General features: G+C 38.1%; 1 protein-coding gene across 8 annotated transcripts in view; it reads right to left on the reverse strand.

Moving 5' to 3' along the window:
• Nucleotides 1-20,006, reverse strand: part of LOC132202051 (eye-specific diacylglycerol kinase-like) — a 131,903-nt gene that overhangs the window by 16,176 nt on the left and 95,721 nt on the right. For 5 of the 8 annotated variants that reach the window (XM_059628705.1, XM_059628704.1, XM_059628703.1 and 2 more), the window contains exons 2-3: nt 14,268-15,569; nt 1,191-1,341 (exon numbers count right to left, since the gene is read on the reverse strand). In XM_059628705.1, the coding sequence (XP_059484688.1) occupies nt 1,191-1,341; nt 14,268-15,316 (1,200 nt within the window). In that variant the 5' untranslated portion in view covers nt 15,317-15,569. Of the gene's footprint in view, nt 1-1,190; nt 1,342-6,486; nt 6,689-14,267; nt 15,570-20,006 lie in introns of those variants that run through there. The other 3 variants (XM_059628709.1, XM_059628711.1, XM_059628710.1) reach the window with 2 other exon arrangements.

Raw genomic sequence — 20,006 nt, forward strand, 5'->3', positions numbered from 1 at the left:
AGCTCCCGCTTTGCCGCACCTTCAGTTTTAGATTTACGACTCCCATTAAACTTGGAAAGCTAATCGGGTCGCGCTCTCCGCTGTTATTGTTTAGGGGAGAGAAAATTATACCTAATTTATGTGTCACTTTTACGTCCCATGGGATGGAGTTAAAATTTTGTAAAGTATTCGTGGCGAAATAAAAGCATGAAAACGTAATTTTGAAAGATAGGGACAAATATATTTTACGACTCTCCGCGGGGGAGAAAGCGACAGGCATTGCTTGTTGTTGGTTCTCTTCTTCTTTTTTCGATCACGGAATTGGCGCTGCGCCCAAAATATATAACTTTCTCAGCAAACAAATACGCGATGCATGCGCCCGGAAGAAAACAATAAAAAGAACTTGGGCAATAACGTTTAAACTCGCATACAGGAATCATTATACAGATTCATAAATATTTTACGACGCGCAGCGCAGGCAATTGGAAATCAAAACAAAAGGAGAGCGAGAAATTCTTGCAAGAGAAGTTTGCGCTTGAATGAGAACTAAAGTGAAGATGGGGAAAGTTGCAAAGAAAAGCAATTCTCGTCTTTTGCATTATGCATATTTTCAAGCGCCACGATATGATCTTTCACTTACAATAAATGAAATATCGGATTGAAAATATCTTCAATACAGTTATTTTAAAGGATGTGATTTTTGAAAATTAAAAAATGAATGATCTTCTATTCAGTACTCTTTCCGAGATAACCATTTTGAAAGCAATCTCCTCAAATGAATTACTACATAGAAAATTGCTCAATATTTTGATAAAATAGGATTTTTTTAAGAAAGTTATAAATTTAAACAAACATAAAAACCAAAATCATGATTTTTCAATTTAGTTTTCAATTTAATATTTATTATTTACTTAATTAAAAATAAAATTTAATAATTTTTATTATTTATCTATTCAATATTTGTCAGCACATAATGTCTTTCTATGAATGTTTATTGATTAAAACCCAAGAATTTTTTAACATTAAAAAATTCAAACATATAAATATGCAAATTTTTTCAGCTTTAATACTGACTGCGACTTTGTAGTTCATTGGAAATTATAAAGAGGTATAAATGAGAGACAAGGAAAGTGGATGGCGTGGCAAGATGAAATTCAATTGTGCGTATAATTGGCGGTGGAAAGGTTGGCACACCTAGTATTATTACTCACCTGACATTCAGAATCTCCAACGTAGCAAAGGTCACCAGACGCCGAGGTCGGCACCCACAAATGGTCCCCATTGATCGCGCCATCGCCCCAGTCGGGAGTGGAGCGCAGTTGGCGTTCGCCAGCAGGTGCCGACTCCCCTTGCACAGCTTTTCTGCAATCACGGAACAATCCGTTAAACTCACATCAAAAGTAGCAGCTGCAGTCTCTCGCATCAGCCACATGTATCAAATCCGGGGAAAAGAAAATATTACACAACACAAAGGGAAAAAGATGGCGGCCGCAAAGGAAATAAATGAGACCCCATTAAATGCAAGCGGGGGAGCAAAGTGCAGTTTCCGGAGAAAAGCAAGCAATATTCTTTTTAAAACTTCAGTTTTCCTTTTCAAGAGAATAAAACTTTCCGATTTGAATAACTCCAACGTAACTTTTCCATTCTCAGAAATTGAAACTAACATAAGGGAACGCCTCCAATCGTCAGAAACTGTTTTCTAGTTTCTGGAAAATTAAATACCTGATAAATTAATGAATGCTGATGGTAATTTTTCCAAAGCCACCCGCAAAACTATAATAATGCAAATGAAGTGAAAATGACATGACATCATTTGAGGGATTTAAAAATTAGAAATAGTTTGAAGAGTGTCGTCTGCAAAATTTACTTTTGAAATGGTTTTATTCAATTTTCAACAAATATTATTTCAGCCGAAAAAAAAGTTACATTTTAGGATATTTTTATTTAAACAAGGAATTAAATTTAAAAGCTTGCTAACCAAACATTTAGTTTGCACTTATAATTAAACTTCAAACCCATTCCTCAATTCAGGGGGTGAGCATTAGGATGAAGTTAGTTCACTTCCTTATCCAATTTATGCACTGAAGATTAGCGATGTTCCCTTCTCAAAATAACTCTTCCTGCGTCACCGTTCCCATCCTGGTTAGTTCCAGATCTTTTGTTTGAGTGTCAAAAGTTTTCCAGCGAGAGTTAAATTAACATATCAACTCTCACCGGGCTCATTTTCCCAGCTTCAAACATTTAACTTTTTGCTCCGGAGGAATAAATGCAAAACCGTCGCGGCCAAAGTTTTAAAATTTTCCCGGCATTAATTCATGGACGAATAAGTTTGCTAATGGCGTAATGATGTTGTTTGCGCGTCAGGTGCGGGTCGGGGCCACTTTGTGCCCAGCAAGTTGGTTCGCACGCAAATAATCAGCGCCCTTTGAATTCGCGCGTTGTGTGGCAACTTTTGCGAAACGAGCGAGCGAGGGTTGCGCAGACGTTTCCATTCACGGCGCAGCAACATTTGTTTGCTCGCGCCCAAAGTGGAAAACGAAACAAGTCTGACTGAGTAATGGAGATGAGGGAAAGGGGGAATGCAACAAATTTGTTGTGTGCTTGTATGGCGTGCCTCTTGGGGAAAAGTTGCGCTGCCGACGGGAAAATGCTTTTTTCGTGTACAAATGAAAATTAGAAAACTTTTGCGTCAGGGTGTCGCAACATAATTTTCAATTAACATTCCGTTGCTATTTTAAATTTCATGCTAAATTTTTGCTGTACCAAAAAATTTTAAAAAATGAAAAAAATTTTAATAGTTAATTTTTTACAGAATTTTGGATGCTTCGGTAATTTATTGTATTAATATACAAAAATGATTTTAACTAAACCTTTTGACAATTTGTCTATTTAGTAGAAAATTACTCATTTAAGTGGTCGCCTATTTTCCTTTTCTGTTATTAAATCCATCGAAAACCAGCGGTTGCTAATTTGAACTCGTCTGTGATGCAAATTTCTTTTTTAAAAATCTCATCAATTGGGGAATAAAATCTGTCATTTTATAAAACACACAAACTTTGGGTGCTTAAAGTAATCAAAACAACCAAGATTGATGATCAGCAAATTGGAAAGGAAAGAGTCTAAAAAGTTTACCAAAACATTATTCATATTTAAAATCACTCCTTTGCACTTAATGTAGCAGAAAATAATCCGCTCGTCCGCTCTTTTAAAAATATTTTCCATAATGCGCAAGCAGAGGATTAAACTCCCATTAGTCCGAAGCTTATGCCTGATTTTTGGAGTTGCAAATCCTCACCCATCATTTGGGAAAAAAGCAACGAGATCGCACTCTTCTCGTGTTTTTCCTCCTCCACTCAAGGCTGCCGTCAGCACTGTGGAATTCGTTTTCGTTTTTGTTCGTACGTGCATGTTAGCAGAGTAGTCAAATCGATCGCGAAAAGTGGCTGATGAGGTCGAGGGTCCGACGGCGGAAGAGTTGTAAAGGAAGAGAAACGATCGGATCCAATCGATCTCACCAGATTAGCCCGTGGAATTTGTCTTGGTCGGTCAGTCGAAAGGGTTGCTCGGCACCCCGAGACCTAATTTATCAAGAGAGGGAGTTGTTCAAAAGAAGGAGTTCGTCGCAAAAAGGACACTTTGTTCTTTTTAATTTCCTTCGCCTCCGAGCAGTTAATTTGGGCCCTCTTTGTTTCCAAATTGAATTTCTGGTTAGCGCCATCAATTTGTATTCTGCAAGCTTTGAAAGTAGTGTCGCCCTTTTCCCCAAATTGTGTCCACGTGCCTGCAGGCCATCACTTTGTTCGCCGTTTTATACTTTTTTTCGAGGACACCATACTTGATAGGAAATTTATTTGGTGAGAAAAAACCAGCTGCTTCTGCCTTTTAATTTGTGAGAAGTTCCTAATCAAATAGACTGTTGCCGTTGGTGCAAATTTGATAATGTAACTTTGAAATTATTATATTTTTTCGGAACAATATATTTGTGATATTTTTTATTTTACTGCAAAAATATTCAAAATAACAAATAACTAAGATATAATTCGCAGGATTTTTGTCATTCAGCCTCCCTAAAGTAAAAAAAGGGAGGCGTGAAATTGATTTAGTTGGTCTGTTAAAAGATCAATTTTTGAGGGGTCTTTGAAAGTTGTTAATTTGAATTATTTTCCGTAGAATTAGCTCTTTGGAGAGCAATGAATGCCAATTATTACTTTTGTGAACAAAATTGAAAAAAAAAAACATAATAAAATGAAAAATAAAAAGTCAATTTTTTATATTTGTTATTGACAATTATTTCATAATGAGTTATTATCTTTTAAAAAAAATGCTGATTTAAAAATACTTTGTATTCAAAGTCTTAATTAAAGCTAACTAATAGTTTTTAAAATTGTGTGCAAATCATAAAAGTTGTCTGATTATTTCCTCCTGCTAATTCATTCAAATAAAAAATAACCATTTTCCTCTGCTATTTCTCTAAAGTATCAAAGACGTCAATTTTCCCATTTTCATGACACAAAGTGATAAAATTTGAAATGATAAACAAATTCAGAAAACAAGCAGCTCAACAGGTTTTCGCATGGCAAATCTAAATAACAATCAATCAATCGTTCACCGCACACTTTTATTTCCCCGTCGATTTATTTTTCAATTGCCAATTTCCATCCGAATCACTCTCTCGTAGTTCACGAGGGTGCATTATTTTTCCTCGTCCCTTTCATCAAGTGGAGCAACAAAAAATTTTAGTAACAATAACTGACGGCAATTTTCCATTGGTTTTTACGTTCTTGAAAAAGTAGCCAAGGCGTCGTTATGGAGGAGAATAAAATTACCGCTTGCGCCGGGGGTTAAAAATAAGTTACGAGTCGTTCGTCGGAGCGAAAGGGGTACATAAAAAAAACTCCTCTTCAACTTGCAGCTTTTCACGGGGAATTCAAATTATACGACGGAAAAGGCGAGAGAGAAAATTACCCGAGACAAAGTGAATAAACCTCTTTTGTTCTTAACTTCGCTTAAATTATGTCAATAATGTACATGTAAATAACGTACATAGTAAAATCAATTATTAATACATTTTGTGTTGTAAAAAATTTAATTTGCAAAACCTAATTGAAATACAATAAATTTATCCCATTTTATTATGATGATTTAAAAAATTAAAATTGAAATATTTTCATTTCATAAAATTAAAATTCGTTATAGTCAATTGATTAAATTCAGATCTGTTTTTGATAACATTTAAGTCAATTTTCTTCAATAAACAAATTTAATTTTTTTTTAAATATTAGTTTTTTTTATTTTTAAAGTAAGAATTGTTTAAAATATATATCAATTTTTTAAGCTTCCCACCAGGTTATACTTCAAGATTGGCTCTGGATTAACCAGATATATAAAAAAATTTATTTACCTCATTTACTAATTTTCCTTTTTAGGTACTATTGGCAAGCCACGGACAATTATTGCTTGTTTAAATTTTCTTTGCAACCAATCTACTTTCATGAGCTGCCGGATAAAAATTTCACATGTCATAATAGTTGCGCAACCAAAATTAAAATCATTTTTTTCAGCATTGAAAAAGTTTTGAACAACTCGATTAAATATTAAAAGCGCCGCAGTTGCGCTGACGCCGAATCAATTTCCAATTCAGTGCCTTTAAAATTTCATCATCAACCCCAGGAAGCGACGAAAATAAAAAGCGGCGCGCACTTTTATCCTGGTGACGGCACAGTCGATCTGCGGCTCCATTCAGGTCGATTTTATCGCGCAGAGGTTATTTTTAGCCGAGCGAGCCCTCAGGGAGTGATTCGAATTTAATTTAATGTCGCTATGAATGGAAGTGCCCGTGTGCGGCAAAATCTCTGTCACTAAAAATTTCTGGCTCCCTGCAGCGCGCCCTTGTCAAAATACGCGTGTTCCCGACGCGCAAAATGAAAGGCTCTCCTCGACAAACATATCGATCTCCGGCCACCGGCTATTTTGCTTTGATCCGAATCGAAAGCGTGCAGCGTGTTTGTTCTGATCCAAGTGAAAGGCTCGGTTGTAAACGAAATTGACGGGCTTTGTCGCCCGATTTGAGCCACTCGGCTTGTTTTCACCGTCCTTATCACTTTCTTTCGATTCACTATTATGACAAAGATTATGCTAATTCATGTGTAAGAGCCTTGAACGAATTTCATTATCTCATCAAGTCGTTCCACTCTATTGATTAAATTAAGTCTTACAGGGCTTAAAATGTATACACATGAAATTAATTAATATAAACATGATTTACAAGATTTATATTATTCTTTTAAAAAAATATCTCCATTGGGGATGAGAAAAAATCTTAAATAAAATAAATATTATTTTATTATGGCACGGTCTTACTTTGATGTGGAATAATTAAATGTACTGAATAAAAATTTATTTTTTAACTTTAAATTTAATTTTGTATTTATTAATAAGATTTATAATTTTTGGTAATTATATATTTTTTAAATTAATTAAAAAAATCAAGTCAAAATTGACACTTACATTGGTCCGTATCTTTGCCACTGGGGGTGCGAGACGATTAAATTTTGAAACTGCACCTCCGCCACGTGGTAGGATTTTTGGCGCCACAGCCCTTCGCCCAGTGCTCTTTCCAACATGCTTGATACTCATAATGAGAGAACCTTCCCGAGACTAACAATCAAAACCCGCCGCAGAAGCTTCCATTCCGAATCGGCCTCCGGCCTGTTTATTACTCCACTCTAATTATGAGAGCTGTTTTCACTCTCGCGTGCGGAGGCGAGGTGTAAGCAAATAATAAGGCTCCCACCAATAAACAACGTCATCAAGTTGAGAATTCTCAGTCCCATCTGTCACACAGAGGTGTGCGTTTGGTACACAGACAGAAGATAAGAAATGTGGCGCTTCGTCATAGTAAATTGCGACGCATAAGGTGGAATGATCATTGATAAACATGAAAATTAATGCAAAAAAAGTTGACGATGACCCATGCAATTTCAGGACTGATTTACAGCCACTCGAATGAGTATTATTAGCTCTTATTTGAATTTTAAAAAAGCTTGGGAAATGTCGCTCAGATTTTGTAAAATATACTTATGAATTATTTTATTTTTAAAATTCCTGCTAGAAAATACCCAGATCTTTTTTTTATATAAAAAGCACCGATTTCAAATAAGTGAAAACATTAGAGTTATTAACTATAAATAGTTAAAAAAAAAAACTATTTCACACGTTTTGAATCCACTCGGATCAAATTTTGTTACAGGTAATTTATGGAAAAATATTCCATAAACAATTAATATAAGCATTTAGGAATATACAATTTTATAATGATTTCAAATCTATTAGATAAAAATCTTGAATCAAGTAAGTTTTTATAAATAAAAATAAATAGCTTTAATTGGTCCAACTGAAAAAATTTGGATTATTTTAGAGAAATATTGAGCAATGGGCCTCCAGATGGAGAAATGCAGAGTATTCTCATATTCTCTCTCATCCATCTCGTTCTTTTCTGCAAGCCTTTATTATTATATCATCAAGCGTGCTTAATGTTGGGCGCAAGTGGCTGCTTTACAGCTCTCTTGCTCTGCCGGCTGCTTCTCCAAATATTCTCGTCGTTTACGTCCTGCTCAATTACGCCGTCGGTGCATTTTGATAAAGGGCCCTCAAACATCTGATAAAGAGCCAAGCGACGGCAAACGTATTTTGCGCGAGACCCACTCTGTGTCGCTCTTTTGTGAACACACACGTCGCGATCTATCGATTGGTCCTTCCACTTATCTCACTGACTGAGCACTCAATTTTAAGAAGTGCCGAAAACGGGCCAAAATACGCAAGTGAAAAATGACTGACTGATGATTGGCGAAAGGCAGCGATTTCCACGACGGCAATTCGTCTCGTGACGTCACACACGAAATTCATCATTGGCAGATCGCACCTTCATCTTTTGTCTTCCCACTCATCACGACGGAGAGAAGTGGGTGGGTGACTTATTGCAAAGAATTTCCCATCGATCTTTCGCTCTGCTGGTGACATAATCAAATGATCGAGTCAGAGGGAAATGGCAAAGATGAGCGATTAGAAAAGGAACTTGGAGAAGTTTTCGGGCTTTGATTGCGATAAAAGGGGGAAACGGCTGAATTATAGGCTTGGCTTTTAAGGGCACTTTCGACTTTGGCTAAATCTTCTCAAGGAGTGATTAGGGGGAATGGGAAAAATGGTGGATTTTAAATTTATCCATCTGAGAACGATCGGATGGGTTGTGTATTTTGAAATACTTTGCAAGCACAATTTTTTATGCCCATTTTAATACATTATGGAGCTCTGACCCTATGCTAAATTAAATTTTAAATAAAATTTTATTTTTGAAAGTAAAAAAAGTTCTAATACACATATTAAAATAAATAGGTTTTTTTTTCAAAAGTAGCTAATAAGAATTATTTAAGTAGCATTAAAAAATGTTAAATAAATCTTAAGAAAAAGTAAGTTCTAAATCGGGATTCAAATAGAGATTTAACGTGATTGTAATGTACATATTTTAAATAACTCATTACAAACAGTTTGAAATTTAATTATTCCTTTACATTTTCTGAATAATAATTGTTCAAAATGATTATTTTTAAGCAATCATGAGCGTTCCATGAGAGTTGATAAGAGAATCAACTGTTTTATTCAACATTCAAAATGATTAACCACTTAACCACGCTTCTCGTGTTTTACCTTGTGAGAATTGGAAACTGCGTTTTAATTGTATGCGAGGCAGTGAAACGAATTCGCCTTGCTCGGTGGTCATGCGGCAGAAATTCATTATCAAAAACACACGCTGTGTGAATTCAGCCGCAAATAGGATGGAGTCAAACCGCACAGCAGACAGAAAACACGCGTTCTACTGAAGGCCTCGCACAAAAAGGGAATTAAACTCCTTTAAACAGAATAACATAAACGCACATGTAATATTTGGCGAGCGCGAAATAATTCATCATATACGATAATTCCCTCGCACAATTTTCGGCAAAAGGACTCAAAGGGAAACAAAAACTGACAGAGGGTTCTCTGCAGAGGGAAGCGAGCACTTCTGGAGAAAACAAACGTCGTGCACGCACCAGAGAACAATTATACATCCACCTGCGTCGTCCTAATTAATTAATTCATTAACTCGCAAGACCAAGTCTCGTCATCCCCGGGCGGCTCCGTTGTATAATTAAACGTGTCCGCGCGAGCATAAATAAATAACATGAGCGTGTATGTTGAAATTATAAACAGGTTTTGTCATCCAAGAGATGAGGACAAAGGGAGGATGCGAGCGCGTCGCCCCGAAAAACAGTCGCAGATTATCTTTTTAATAAAGTTGCCTCGTCGACAACAAGTGCGCAACAAGATGAGAACGCGCGAAACGCAAATCTGCAAAAGAGAAAGAGACGCGAAGCGAAATGTCAGAAAGGGAAGGAGAATTTGTCAGCCTGCGGCGTAAGGGTCATAGAGGGACCTTCTCAGAAGCGGGCAGAATAAAATCCGAGATTAAAGAAAAAACAGGGTACAAAGTGAACAAAAACCGCAATTTAAAAACTAGGCCTGGGAAAAATGTAAATTTTCTTTAGCTTAGCTCGTGGTTGGTTTTAAATTCTGTTGATTAAACTTGAAAATAAGCAAGTTAAGCTATATATTTTTAAATTTCTCAACTATAAGTCAAATTTTTAAGTTAATATTGTCATAAAGTGACAATTGTTTCATGAAGATCTTTTATAAAAATTAAATTTCTTTTTATCTCATTGACAATACATATTTTGACTTTTGCTTATTTTTTAAAAATTGTATAGCAAAGAAAAAACTATTAATAATTTTCTACAATTTTACTCAATACTATTAATAAATTTGATTTAAACTAAATAATTGAATTAAATAAAATGTAATTTTAAATTAAAATTTCATCTTCCCTTTCTTGGGGTTTGTGCTTTTGATAGCGGTTAAGAAATGTATGTCATGTGACTTTATAGAGCTAAATAAAACTCTGTAGATAAAATTTTTTGAATAATAAACCCACTACTGACGCTATAAGAGTTTGAAATGTATAGTTTTTAAATTATTTTATTATGTCATGAATTTTAATATTCTTTTGACACACGTTATTATTTTCCTTTGTTTTAAACGACAGTGTCAGTTGCAATCGCTATTTGCGATCCGTTTTCCTATGGCAGGAAATCCTTTTGACTGTATTTTTATCTAGCGGCTTTTCATCTGCGGTGTTGAGCCGGCATCTCAGGAGGCCCCGCTTTTGCTCGTTTGTTTGCAGGAAAAAAGCGAAATGTAATTTACTGGCTGTGGATGCTGGAAAAATGTATTAGACTCTCGTGTTTGTTTATTTGTCGGCGAGTTGTGCAGCTAGGCCGGAAAAGGGGACAGAAATGGCAAAGAGCTCGCATTTAATATTTCACGGCGCCATCTCTACGTGCGGCGCCTCTTTATCTGCCGAGACATGGATGTGACACACATAAAATGTGCACACGCTGCACATTTCGCTCGGCTACTTGTAATGTGTTTCTTTTCTTCCATTACATGTGTGCGAAAATTCAGCTGAGAGATGAATTTCCAATTCATGAGATATTAAAACAAACTTGGGCGGAGGACAAGAAGAAAAATAGCATCGGGTTGGAGTAGGAAAAAAACGAATCGTATGTATTGCATGATAAATTATTCTCGGCTCGGGAGAAATTGAAATTGTCGGCACTTCGTCGAGGGAGGAAAACCGAGGAGAGGTGCCGCGGCGGAGCATGTCGAATTAATAATAGCAGTTTAAACGGGCGAAGAAAACGAGCAGCAGGGAGGTCGAGCCATGATATCTGTCATGGGAATGTCTGCGAATTCTTTGAAATAATACTTTACGTCCCACAACCAAGGGAGGTGTAATGTATCACGTTTTGTCAGCTTTCAGTTGCTTTCAGTTAAAGCAAAGGGAGAGTAATTCTTCTTGGTGAAATAACTCTTTTCATGATACCATTTTAAAGAGAGAAAAATATAATAAGTACTCTACATTGAAAGTTACAAACAACAAAATAGAGAACACGTGAAAATGCTTAATAAAAATTATTAATTTATATAATTTAATATTAAAAGAAAAAATTTTAATTTGTTAAACTTAACATCGTTTAATGTTTCAACATTTTAAAAATTTAACTCATTTATAGATATTTTTAGGTTGTACCCCTTGCGTCAGTCTTAAGAAAAGTAAAATATATAAAAATAAAATGGGTTTATTTTCTAACATCTGATTCTTGCCCACTAATTTTTTCAAAACTATAAATTTAGCCTTGCTCAAAAAGCAAAAATGATTTATCCCTTCTGCAACACTTGAATTTCGCACTCTCGGGCGGACACGATTCACGTGCCTATTTGGCTCAGCTCCAATTTTCCAGCATTATAAAGTGGTTGATCGATGCAAAAAGCTCCTTGTGCAGCGCAAAAAGCAGATTGCACCCTGACGATATAGTCCGTCGCACTTTTCGCCGGCTACGCGAAATTGATACCTGTTGAGCGTCGGAGCGTGAGTTAGGGATGGAAGAGTAAAAGTGGAAAGGGGCCGACGCGAGAAACGCGCTCCGTGTCGCTCTGCGGCGCGCCAGACTGACCGAGGGGGGCCGTAATTAGCCGGCGCAATTGTGTTCCTCGTTTGGGCCGTGACAATTGCCGGTGCATGCACACGAGGTGAGAGAGGGTGGTGGGTGGATTTTTGCTCCTGCCCGACCGAGCTAGGGTTGCTAAGTTACCGTGACGTCAGAATTTAGCCCGCCAGCATCCATTCGTTCCTTGAAGGCTATATACGCAGAGAGGACCATCGTCGTCATGCAGACTCGTCGCCGGTGTGCGCGCGTTTGAGGAAAATAGCTGCATGGGCGACAAAACAAAAAACGCCGCCAAGAGACGCTCGGGAAAATCGCGATAAATAAACGGAAAAGCAGCAAGAAAATACCCAAGAGAAAAAGGACAGAACCATTTTTCTGTTAAATAAAAAGGCACTTTGACGCGAGCTTTCAAAAAACTATCTCGATGAGATGCGCATATGAATGAAATCTTATCCGAAATTCAAACGAAAATATCGTGACATTGACACAACCAAAATTTGTATTTTTACTTGAACACCTATTATGTTATTATGCAGAGATTTTTAGGAATAACCTCTTAAAATTTAATGAAATAAAGATAAGTGAAAGTATCAATATCTACAAATTACATGTGTTTAGGCTTAAAAGATTTGGCGCAACCCTTTCGCCTCAAGCTTGGAGTTTGTCTAGGCTAATATGAGAGCGACGCGTGACCGCCTTCGCCCGATTGATTATTCAGCGCCGGCACCTCGTATCACCAAGGGAACTCGGTTCGTCGGGTTGCGAGAATAATAGAGAGCCGAGTAATGAATTTTCCTGCTGTTGCGGTATGTCTGCTCAGGGTCTGTCGGCGACGAATGACGGACGAGGGGGCACGTGGGAATCCGCCTCACCTGTTTCGATCATTTTCATGTTCGGTCGCTTTTTGCGCCGCGGATTGCTTTACGGCCAATAAAGTGCTTGAAGGTGTCTGGCGAATGAAACTTTACGGCCGGTAGCTTCGTAGAATCGGAATTGCGGCCAATCGCACAACAAATAAAACGCCAGCACAGGGGACATAAAATGAAAGAAAGGCGGCCAGAATTAAGATTGTCTCTTTGCATATGGATGAATGAGAGAGAAGGAAGGCTCGGGGGAGAAGATCGGGTGGCTGTCAGCGATCCATTAACGGCTCCTCCAGGAATAAACATATTTCCGAATGGGATTGTTTCTAAAAGTGCCGGTCTTGCATATTGAATGAGCGTTCGCGGCAGTTACAATGGTCTGCACTATTCCGGGATGGCTATGACGTAGATCGGTTCTATTTTGGCGCGTGAAAACTTTGTTTCGGCTACTTTATAAATTGGAAAAGTAAAGACTATTGAGAGGTAGTGAGAATTTGACAAAAAAAGGACCTCAGTCAAATCCCCCTTCTGACAAGTTTTAATTTTTCAGATTTTCCAAAAAAACTTCAAAAAGTTCAGCCAATTTCCACTGCAAAATGTAAATTTAAAATGCATTGCCATAAAGGAATTTTGAATGGAAGTCCAGCAGCAGGACAATAGGCCCAAAGGACTGAAGCAAATTGCTCCCTGCAGGGGCTCCTTTATCAATTTAAAGCTTTGATTATTCATTAATTTAATTTTTTTTATTAACGTATCACGTGCCCGTTAGCCGTTTGCTTGTAAATTTTAAAAAATAAGCTCATTTGAATGGATTTTTTGGTCAACCTTAGGTCGTTAAATAAATTTTCTGACAATCTAATTTGTTTCAAGAAGTTAACACTGGAGGAGATGATCATGGGAATAAAGAAAGGAATATATTTTGGCAGCGTGAATAGACTTGAAATTTTTTGGCTTATCAGCAAACGTTATTTGATATCGTTTGTTGTGATTATTACAAATTAAAATGGTTAATATAAATACAAAAATTAAATTAAAAAAAAATATTAATTTATGTTATTCTTAAAATTTAACTACATAAAATTTTTGATTTATGAATAATTATATAATTGTTTATATATTATTATTATACTATTGTTTTAATAAGTTATATTTTGTAAAGTTTTTTCATATTATATTTGAGCAACTTTTAGTAAATCCAAATCCACTATAACTCCACTTCCTAGCTAAGTTTTCGGGCATATTTTATTGCTTAAAAGTCGTTTGTAAGAAAAAAAATACTGATTTGGTTATTTTGGTAATTTATTAAAACACCCATTATTGATTTCAGTTAAAAATTCTTAAGTTAATTCTTTCTTAAGTTAATGTTTGGCCATCGCTATCTCCTAATAGGAAATAGGAAGTCTTAAAATGAACGAAATAACTATGATGTGTGAGAATTTAAGGTGTAATATAGGAACACGGCGTTTTATTGCTGTATATATCAAGTTCTTTTCCCCGACGCTATTTTGATCTGAGAGCGGTCCAAAATAACTTTATTATTATGATGACTTTTATTTCTGTTCCTCTGTAACCGAGCTGAGAGCAGACTCGCACGTTTGAATGGCCTTACTCTTGAAAGCAAAAATTAATGAGAATTTTTCAAGGGTCGAATATCAAATTTCGTGTAGGAGGTGAATGCTAATAAAAATAGAATTTTCAGCAGTTATAAGAAAATGATGACAAAAAAATAGCCCAAGTTGGAATTCGAGTAGGTAGATCGATAAAGTGAGAAGCATGCAACAAAAAATTGGAATATCTATAAAAAGGATTGGTTGTGCTCACGTACTTCTTATTTACATCGAGCTTGGGTGCGGCATTGTTATTGGCAGCGGCAAGGGCCTTGTACCGTTCGTGTTCCTGGGTGGGTAGAACGATGTCAACGGAGCGAGAGCGCAGGGTGGTTGGTGGTGGTGCGAGGAAACCTCCTTCGGATTCGGTGAGAGGAGAGATGGCACCACTGCTTGGCTCCAGCAGCACCAATTCCTTCGTGGGTCCGTGGCCCTCAGCGGCGGCCGCCTGTGCGAACCCAGAGTCCACACTGGCGGCGCGGTCGCGTTTGTTGTACGGCAGCTCAGGAACTTCGAGGAAAATCTCAGCGACCACGGCCGGGTCGTCGCTCTCGGCTGACAAAGAGAACTCGAGCGAGTTCTCAACAAAGAAGGCCTCCTGCCTGGCGAGCTTGTGCGGCGAGGAGGGCGTCACCGCCAGGCTCTGGCGACGCCGGAATTCCAAGTCTTCGGGCTCCAAGGTGACCCGGATGCCGCAAGACGGCAGGTCACTCTCACTAGAAGAGGCTGAAGATGAAGGCGAAGATAAAGGTAGTCCTAAAGGAAGACTTGAGAAGTCGCATCGCAGCTGCACACCCGCATTCACCGTGCTCTCCGCACACGCTTTCAGTCTCTCGTACTCCTCGACACACTGGCAATGCACACAAATAGAGGCGGATTTATCACTAGAAGATCGTCTCCTCTGGAAGTAGCGCGGCACCTCCAGGTAGTACGACTCGTCGCCGCTGGAGCCGCTCGCATTTGCCCCGCAGCCGGAGTCGAAGCTCTTGGATCTTTGGCTCGAGAAGGTGGGCACCTTGAGGAAGGTCTCGGCCGTCGTGGCTGACGCGGATGGCGCGCTCAGACTCTGCAGAGGCAGGTGCAACGCCGTCGGCTGCATTCGAACCGACGGCGTCGCTGAGTCTGGCTGGCTCTTGGCCGCCTCCAGCTGGATTTCGTCAAACGACGCTGAGCGCACCTGGCGCGGCACCTCCAGGCTGTTCTGCTGCTTCATGTCGGCGCCGGTTGGCGTTCGAGATCGCTTGAACGTGGTTCGCAGTCTCTGCATTTCGCGTGGAATGTCTTCGACTGTCGCTGCTGCTGGCTCACCTCGGCGACGCGGGCGGCGGTTGGTGGACGCACGGTTCTCCGCAGCTGGCTCGCCGCTGGCCACCCGATTGCCGCCTGCTCATCCTTGGCCGATCGCTCTATCACCACCGGTCGGCGTCGCTGCTCTCGCTGCTGCACGCGTTCCATCCCGAAGCCCAGACACTTGACTGAACCAATGCGGCGGCCATGCTGCTCGCTCGTCCGTCCGAACACTGCGGGACAAACACCGAAGGGGTCAGTTATCGGAGGCAAAGTCTTTCAAGACTATCCCCGAAAGGTCAACAGTCAATATTTTCTTAGATTTTCAATAATGATAATTTTTTTTTTAATATTTTGAATCTCTTCATCCTACTTTAAAGTTAGTGCCTTTTTCTTTTTGAAGGCTATGGATGTTCAGTAAATATTTTAAGTTTCCTATTACTATTATCAAGTTCTGAGAACAACCTGCTGCAGATTATGATGTAAATTATTTAAATTGTTCGTGGAAGTTGAAATTATTCGTGGGAGAAATCAACACGCTTGGCGCCTGCTTTATGAGGAAGCTAAAATTACGCGTGTAATGTGGTTGCAAACCAGCAGTAAGCCAAATAGCATAGTTATCCACGGAAGGCCATTGAAATAACGCGCTTTTGTCTCTGTGGAAACCATTAAATTCCAGGCTGCAAACATTTTGCATTAAGAGTAATGAGTTCCATAAAATATACCGTGTTTTATTGTTGCGTTCGCATCCGTGCAGGGTTTCATTTGGGAAAATTTTTTAAAGCATGTATCACAGTGGTATTTTTTTTTTATCAAACAAGAGGTGCATATTTTTACGTCCTTCTTTGGCTGTGTATTTTATTTGTGGATTATTGCACTCTTTTTTTTATAATTTTATATTGATTTTTTTTATCAAAAACATATGGCAAGTTAAAAGCTTTTACGGCAAAAATTTTATCCAGGGACTTTGATATCAACTTTCTACCGCGGTTTAAATGTGATTCATATAAAACACTGCATAAAAATTGTTACATACTCTTATGTAGGGCAGCAATATTGGTTTTTATGCAACACGCTCGACACTGACGTAGCGCGTGTTGCATACTCTTGAAATAGCGCGAGAGCAAGCTTTGTTTGTGAATGAAAAGCTTGGAAAATAAAAATAATACATATTGTGAACCCCCTGCATTGCTGGTGAAAAATTAAAATTCATGTGTTTTTGTTCTTTTAGAAATTTTCTCACTCGACAAATGAGTTTTCTGCGCTGAAGTGCGCATCCGTCACATCAGGGGGGTCGGACGACGCGCGAATAAATCAGCGCGAGTAGAATTTCCATCCATTGTTGATTACAAAGCTGGCCATTTTTCAGCGCCGGCAAAAAGAAAGGGAGCATCTTTTTGCAGCGTTATGTATGGAAGTTGTTAGTGGGGTACGCGGTGGGCTAGATTATGGCGCAGTGTCGCTTTCGACGCAATTTATGGCCCGAATAAAAAGATGTAAGGAGCTTCTGCGCCACGGTGTAATAATAACGGCCCGGCTCAACACACCGCTACGTCCGTATGTTGTTGTTGTTTGTTGTTCGGGCCTCTCACCCTCCTCACTGTATTTCTGTCTCTATCCGAGCAAGCTACTTTATCTGCTGACGTAGGCGCACCGACGAATGTACACTCCCGCACCACGGGCGAAAAATTATTAAGCCGCGAAGATGCATCGGAAAGCGAGGGATCACGCTCCATAATTTTCACTTTGCACTCCGTCTTGAGAGGCGGCGTGGCGGAAAATTGAACCAAGAAGCACAACTTCCACACTTTTAACCCTCAAGTTGAAGGGAAGGAGCAAAGGAAAATTTATGGATCTGACATGAATAAACTTTTAACTTCTCGCGTCTGTTTTAATAAGTTAATTATTTCATATATTTTCTGCTCTTAAAATATTGAATAATTGAGGTGGTATTTTTAAATCAGACTTTCTGGGCTTACTTAGTATATAAGAAAATGAAATATAGTAAATAAATTGAACAAAATTAAAAAATCTCTCGTCTCTTGGTGATTATTGTAATTAAATGAAAAATGTGTAGATTCTAGAAAAACGGTATCTGTGCATCCTTCTAATTGCCAGTTTTATAAATCGTGGTTTTTCATGTTATAACAAATAGATCTGAAATGAATATTTAAGTAATGTATTGATTAATTTTAATTTTTCTGCAAATTAAATATGAACTTTTAATTCATTGCTTCATTTCAACATTCAAATTGATTTTAAATTAAGTAAATTCTTCAGAGGAATGACCTAGAAATTCCATTTTACTAAAAAGATGTCATCAGTAAAATGCACTATTGTAATTTAAATAATTTCTGTGTGCACGTGCTCATTTCTCGGTTGGCTTTATTATCTCGGTACGGCACGGTCGCCAGACATGATCGATGTAATTGCCAGTGGCGTTCAGACAATAACACATAAAATGCAGCACTACGGAGTAAAAAAAGTTAAAGCGGTGAAACGGGGCGCGATTGTCATCGACAGCAGCTCATTAATTGCACTCGCGTGACAGCCGATATGAAAACAATCGCCAGTGCATCTCGCCGGCACAAAAAAGCATCAGCGGTGACAAAAGCGTGCAGATGGAGTTCGCAAACAAAGCCCGTATCACATCACTGTAGTGGAGAAACGAGAGAGCGACACACAGAGATCCGCGCTCAATCAATAGCTCCGGAGCCGCAGTGATGCACGTCGACGGCTTTTAATGAATTTTATTCTGACGTCATCGCCCTGCGAATATGTGAACGTATTATTGATACGTTTGCCGGAGATGCCAAAAGTGGTGCCTCTGTGTCAATACACGACGCGAAATTAGGTCACATCAAATTGACGGGTGACAATATTTTTCCCAAAATACAATGTCAAAATGTTAAAATAGAATGTCAGAATTGGTAAAGGTATTTGAAGAACTGCATAGTCTGCATTTTATATTATACTCAATTTTGAAAATTTAGTAAGACCAAACAATTATTTAATAATTAAGAAATTACTGCATTTTAACACAGATTGGTAACAAAGTTTCTGAGCTATGTTGCATTGCAAGGATATATAAAATTAATTTAAAATATCTTTTTAGGCTTGTGCGTTTATAAAATACAACTTTCTATCTAGAAAAAACTCACTAATTAAATACTGATATTTGGATATTTAGCTCGCCTATGAAATTATTTGAAATCAAGCTTTGAAATAAAAAATGAAATATTAATAACATAAGACATGAGTAGAAGTGAAAATTAGGCTGTAAAAAGTATTAAAACTTTTTTTAATCAAAAAACTTAATTATAAAAAATATATAAAACATCCTAGAAAGACTCTTGACTTAGCCAGCAGTGCAAGTCAAATAGACCTATTAACAATGTAAATGTTCTTTCGATCAGTTTCTAACGTTTAATTTTTTATATCTTTCTATTTCTGGTTAATTTTGGACCCCCAATTCCACCGTCTTTGTTGTGAAGTGTGTTTACGTTATGGAGCCAACTCAATAATATCAGGCCTCTTCTAATTAAAAAGCAATCAGTCAGTCTTGCCAAGACGCCAACTCGAAAATTTGATCCCTGCGGATCTTTACAGGCGTGGGCGCCACCAACGATGGCCGTACAAGCGCGGGGGCGGTCCTGATATCGATATGAGATGGCTTTTGGCGAGATGTGTAATGTGATCTGCGAGACGAGCAGGGAAAAATCTTTCTTTATCTCGTTTATGCGCCCAGATACATTTCGGATGTTTTTCACTCTTGCTTCCCCCTTTTGGCACGAATTGTCACATGCGAAATCGAAGGGGAGCGACTTGATTACATTTCGAATGTGATTGGGCTGGCCACGGTCTTCCTCGATTTACGACTTTGAAAGAAAAGGTCGGCAACAATAAAACAGAGGGGCAATGAGCTGGATCTAACACCTCTGCCAACTCAGAAGCTTATTTATTTCCGAATCTTTGCAATTCATTAAATTATTTATATTATGCAAGTTATCAGTTTCTATTATTTAGCAAGAAATTCATTACATTATATATTAGCAGAGTACTGGTTGTTTTTTTTTTTTTTTTTTTTAATTTAATGATAATTTTCACTTTAGAAAGCGAGAAAACGAAATTAAAATTCATCTAAACTTTTTCTTAAAAGCTGAAGAAAAAAAATTGAGCACTTTCGACACATAGTTCTATGAAAATATTACTGCATCTATGCAAAATTATAATAATCGTAATGTGCTCTTTAATACAAATGAGGAAAAAACGGGGAATCTCATCCCATACAAATTTACTTTGTTTTGAGGTTTTTACACTGAATCAGATTTCCAAAAATAGCGCACAAATAATGCACATCCCATTTTTTTTTTTTATACCTGCTTTCTCTTTTATCAGGCCAAACAAACAAATTATTAAATAAACAAATATACCGTGTGTCATCAGAAAGGCAACAGAGCGATAATTACCTCAATCTGCGTCATTCGCGATTTGCACAATCTGATTGGACGTCAGCTTAGAACTGGCAGGCCGGTCTCAATTGCGAGTGACCGGCTTCAGCTGTTTCGATGGTCCCTGGTAATAGCTAATTAATAGTGGCACGCAGGTAGATAGATCTCTTTGATGAAGGCATAATGCCCGCTATCGCTCGGCTTCAGCCGCCTGCGCGC

Source organism: Neocloeon triangulifer, unplaced genomic scaffold (genome assembly GCF_031216515.1).
Source record: "Neocloeon triangulifer isolate White Clay Creek 2 clone unplaced genomic scaffold, ASM3121651v1 ptg000014l, whole genome shotgun sequence".
In the NCBI taxonomy this organism is placed as follows: Eukaryota; Metazoa; Arthropoda; class Insecta; order Ephemeroptera; family Baetidae; genus Neocloeon; species Neocloeon triangulifer.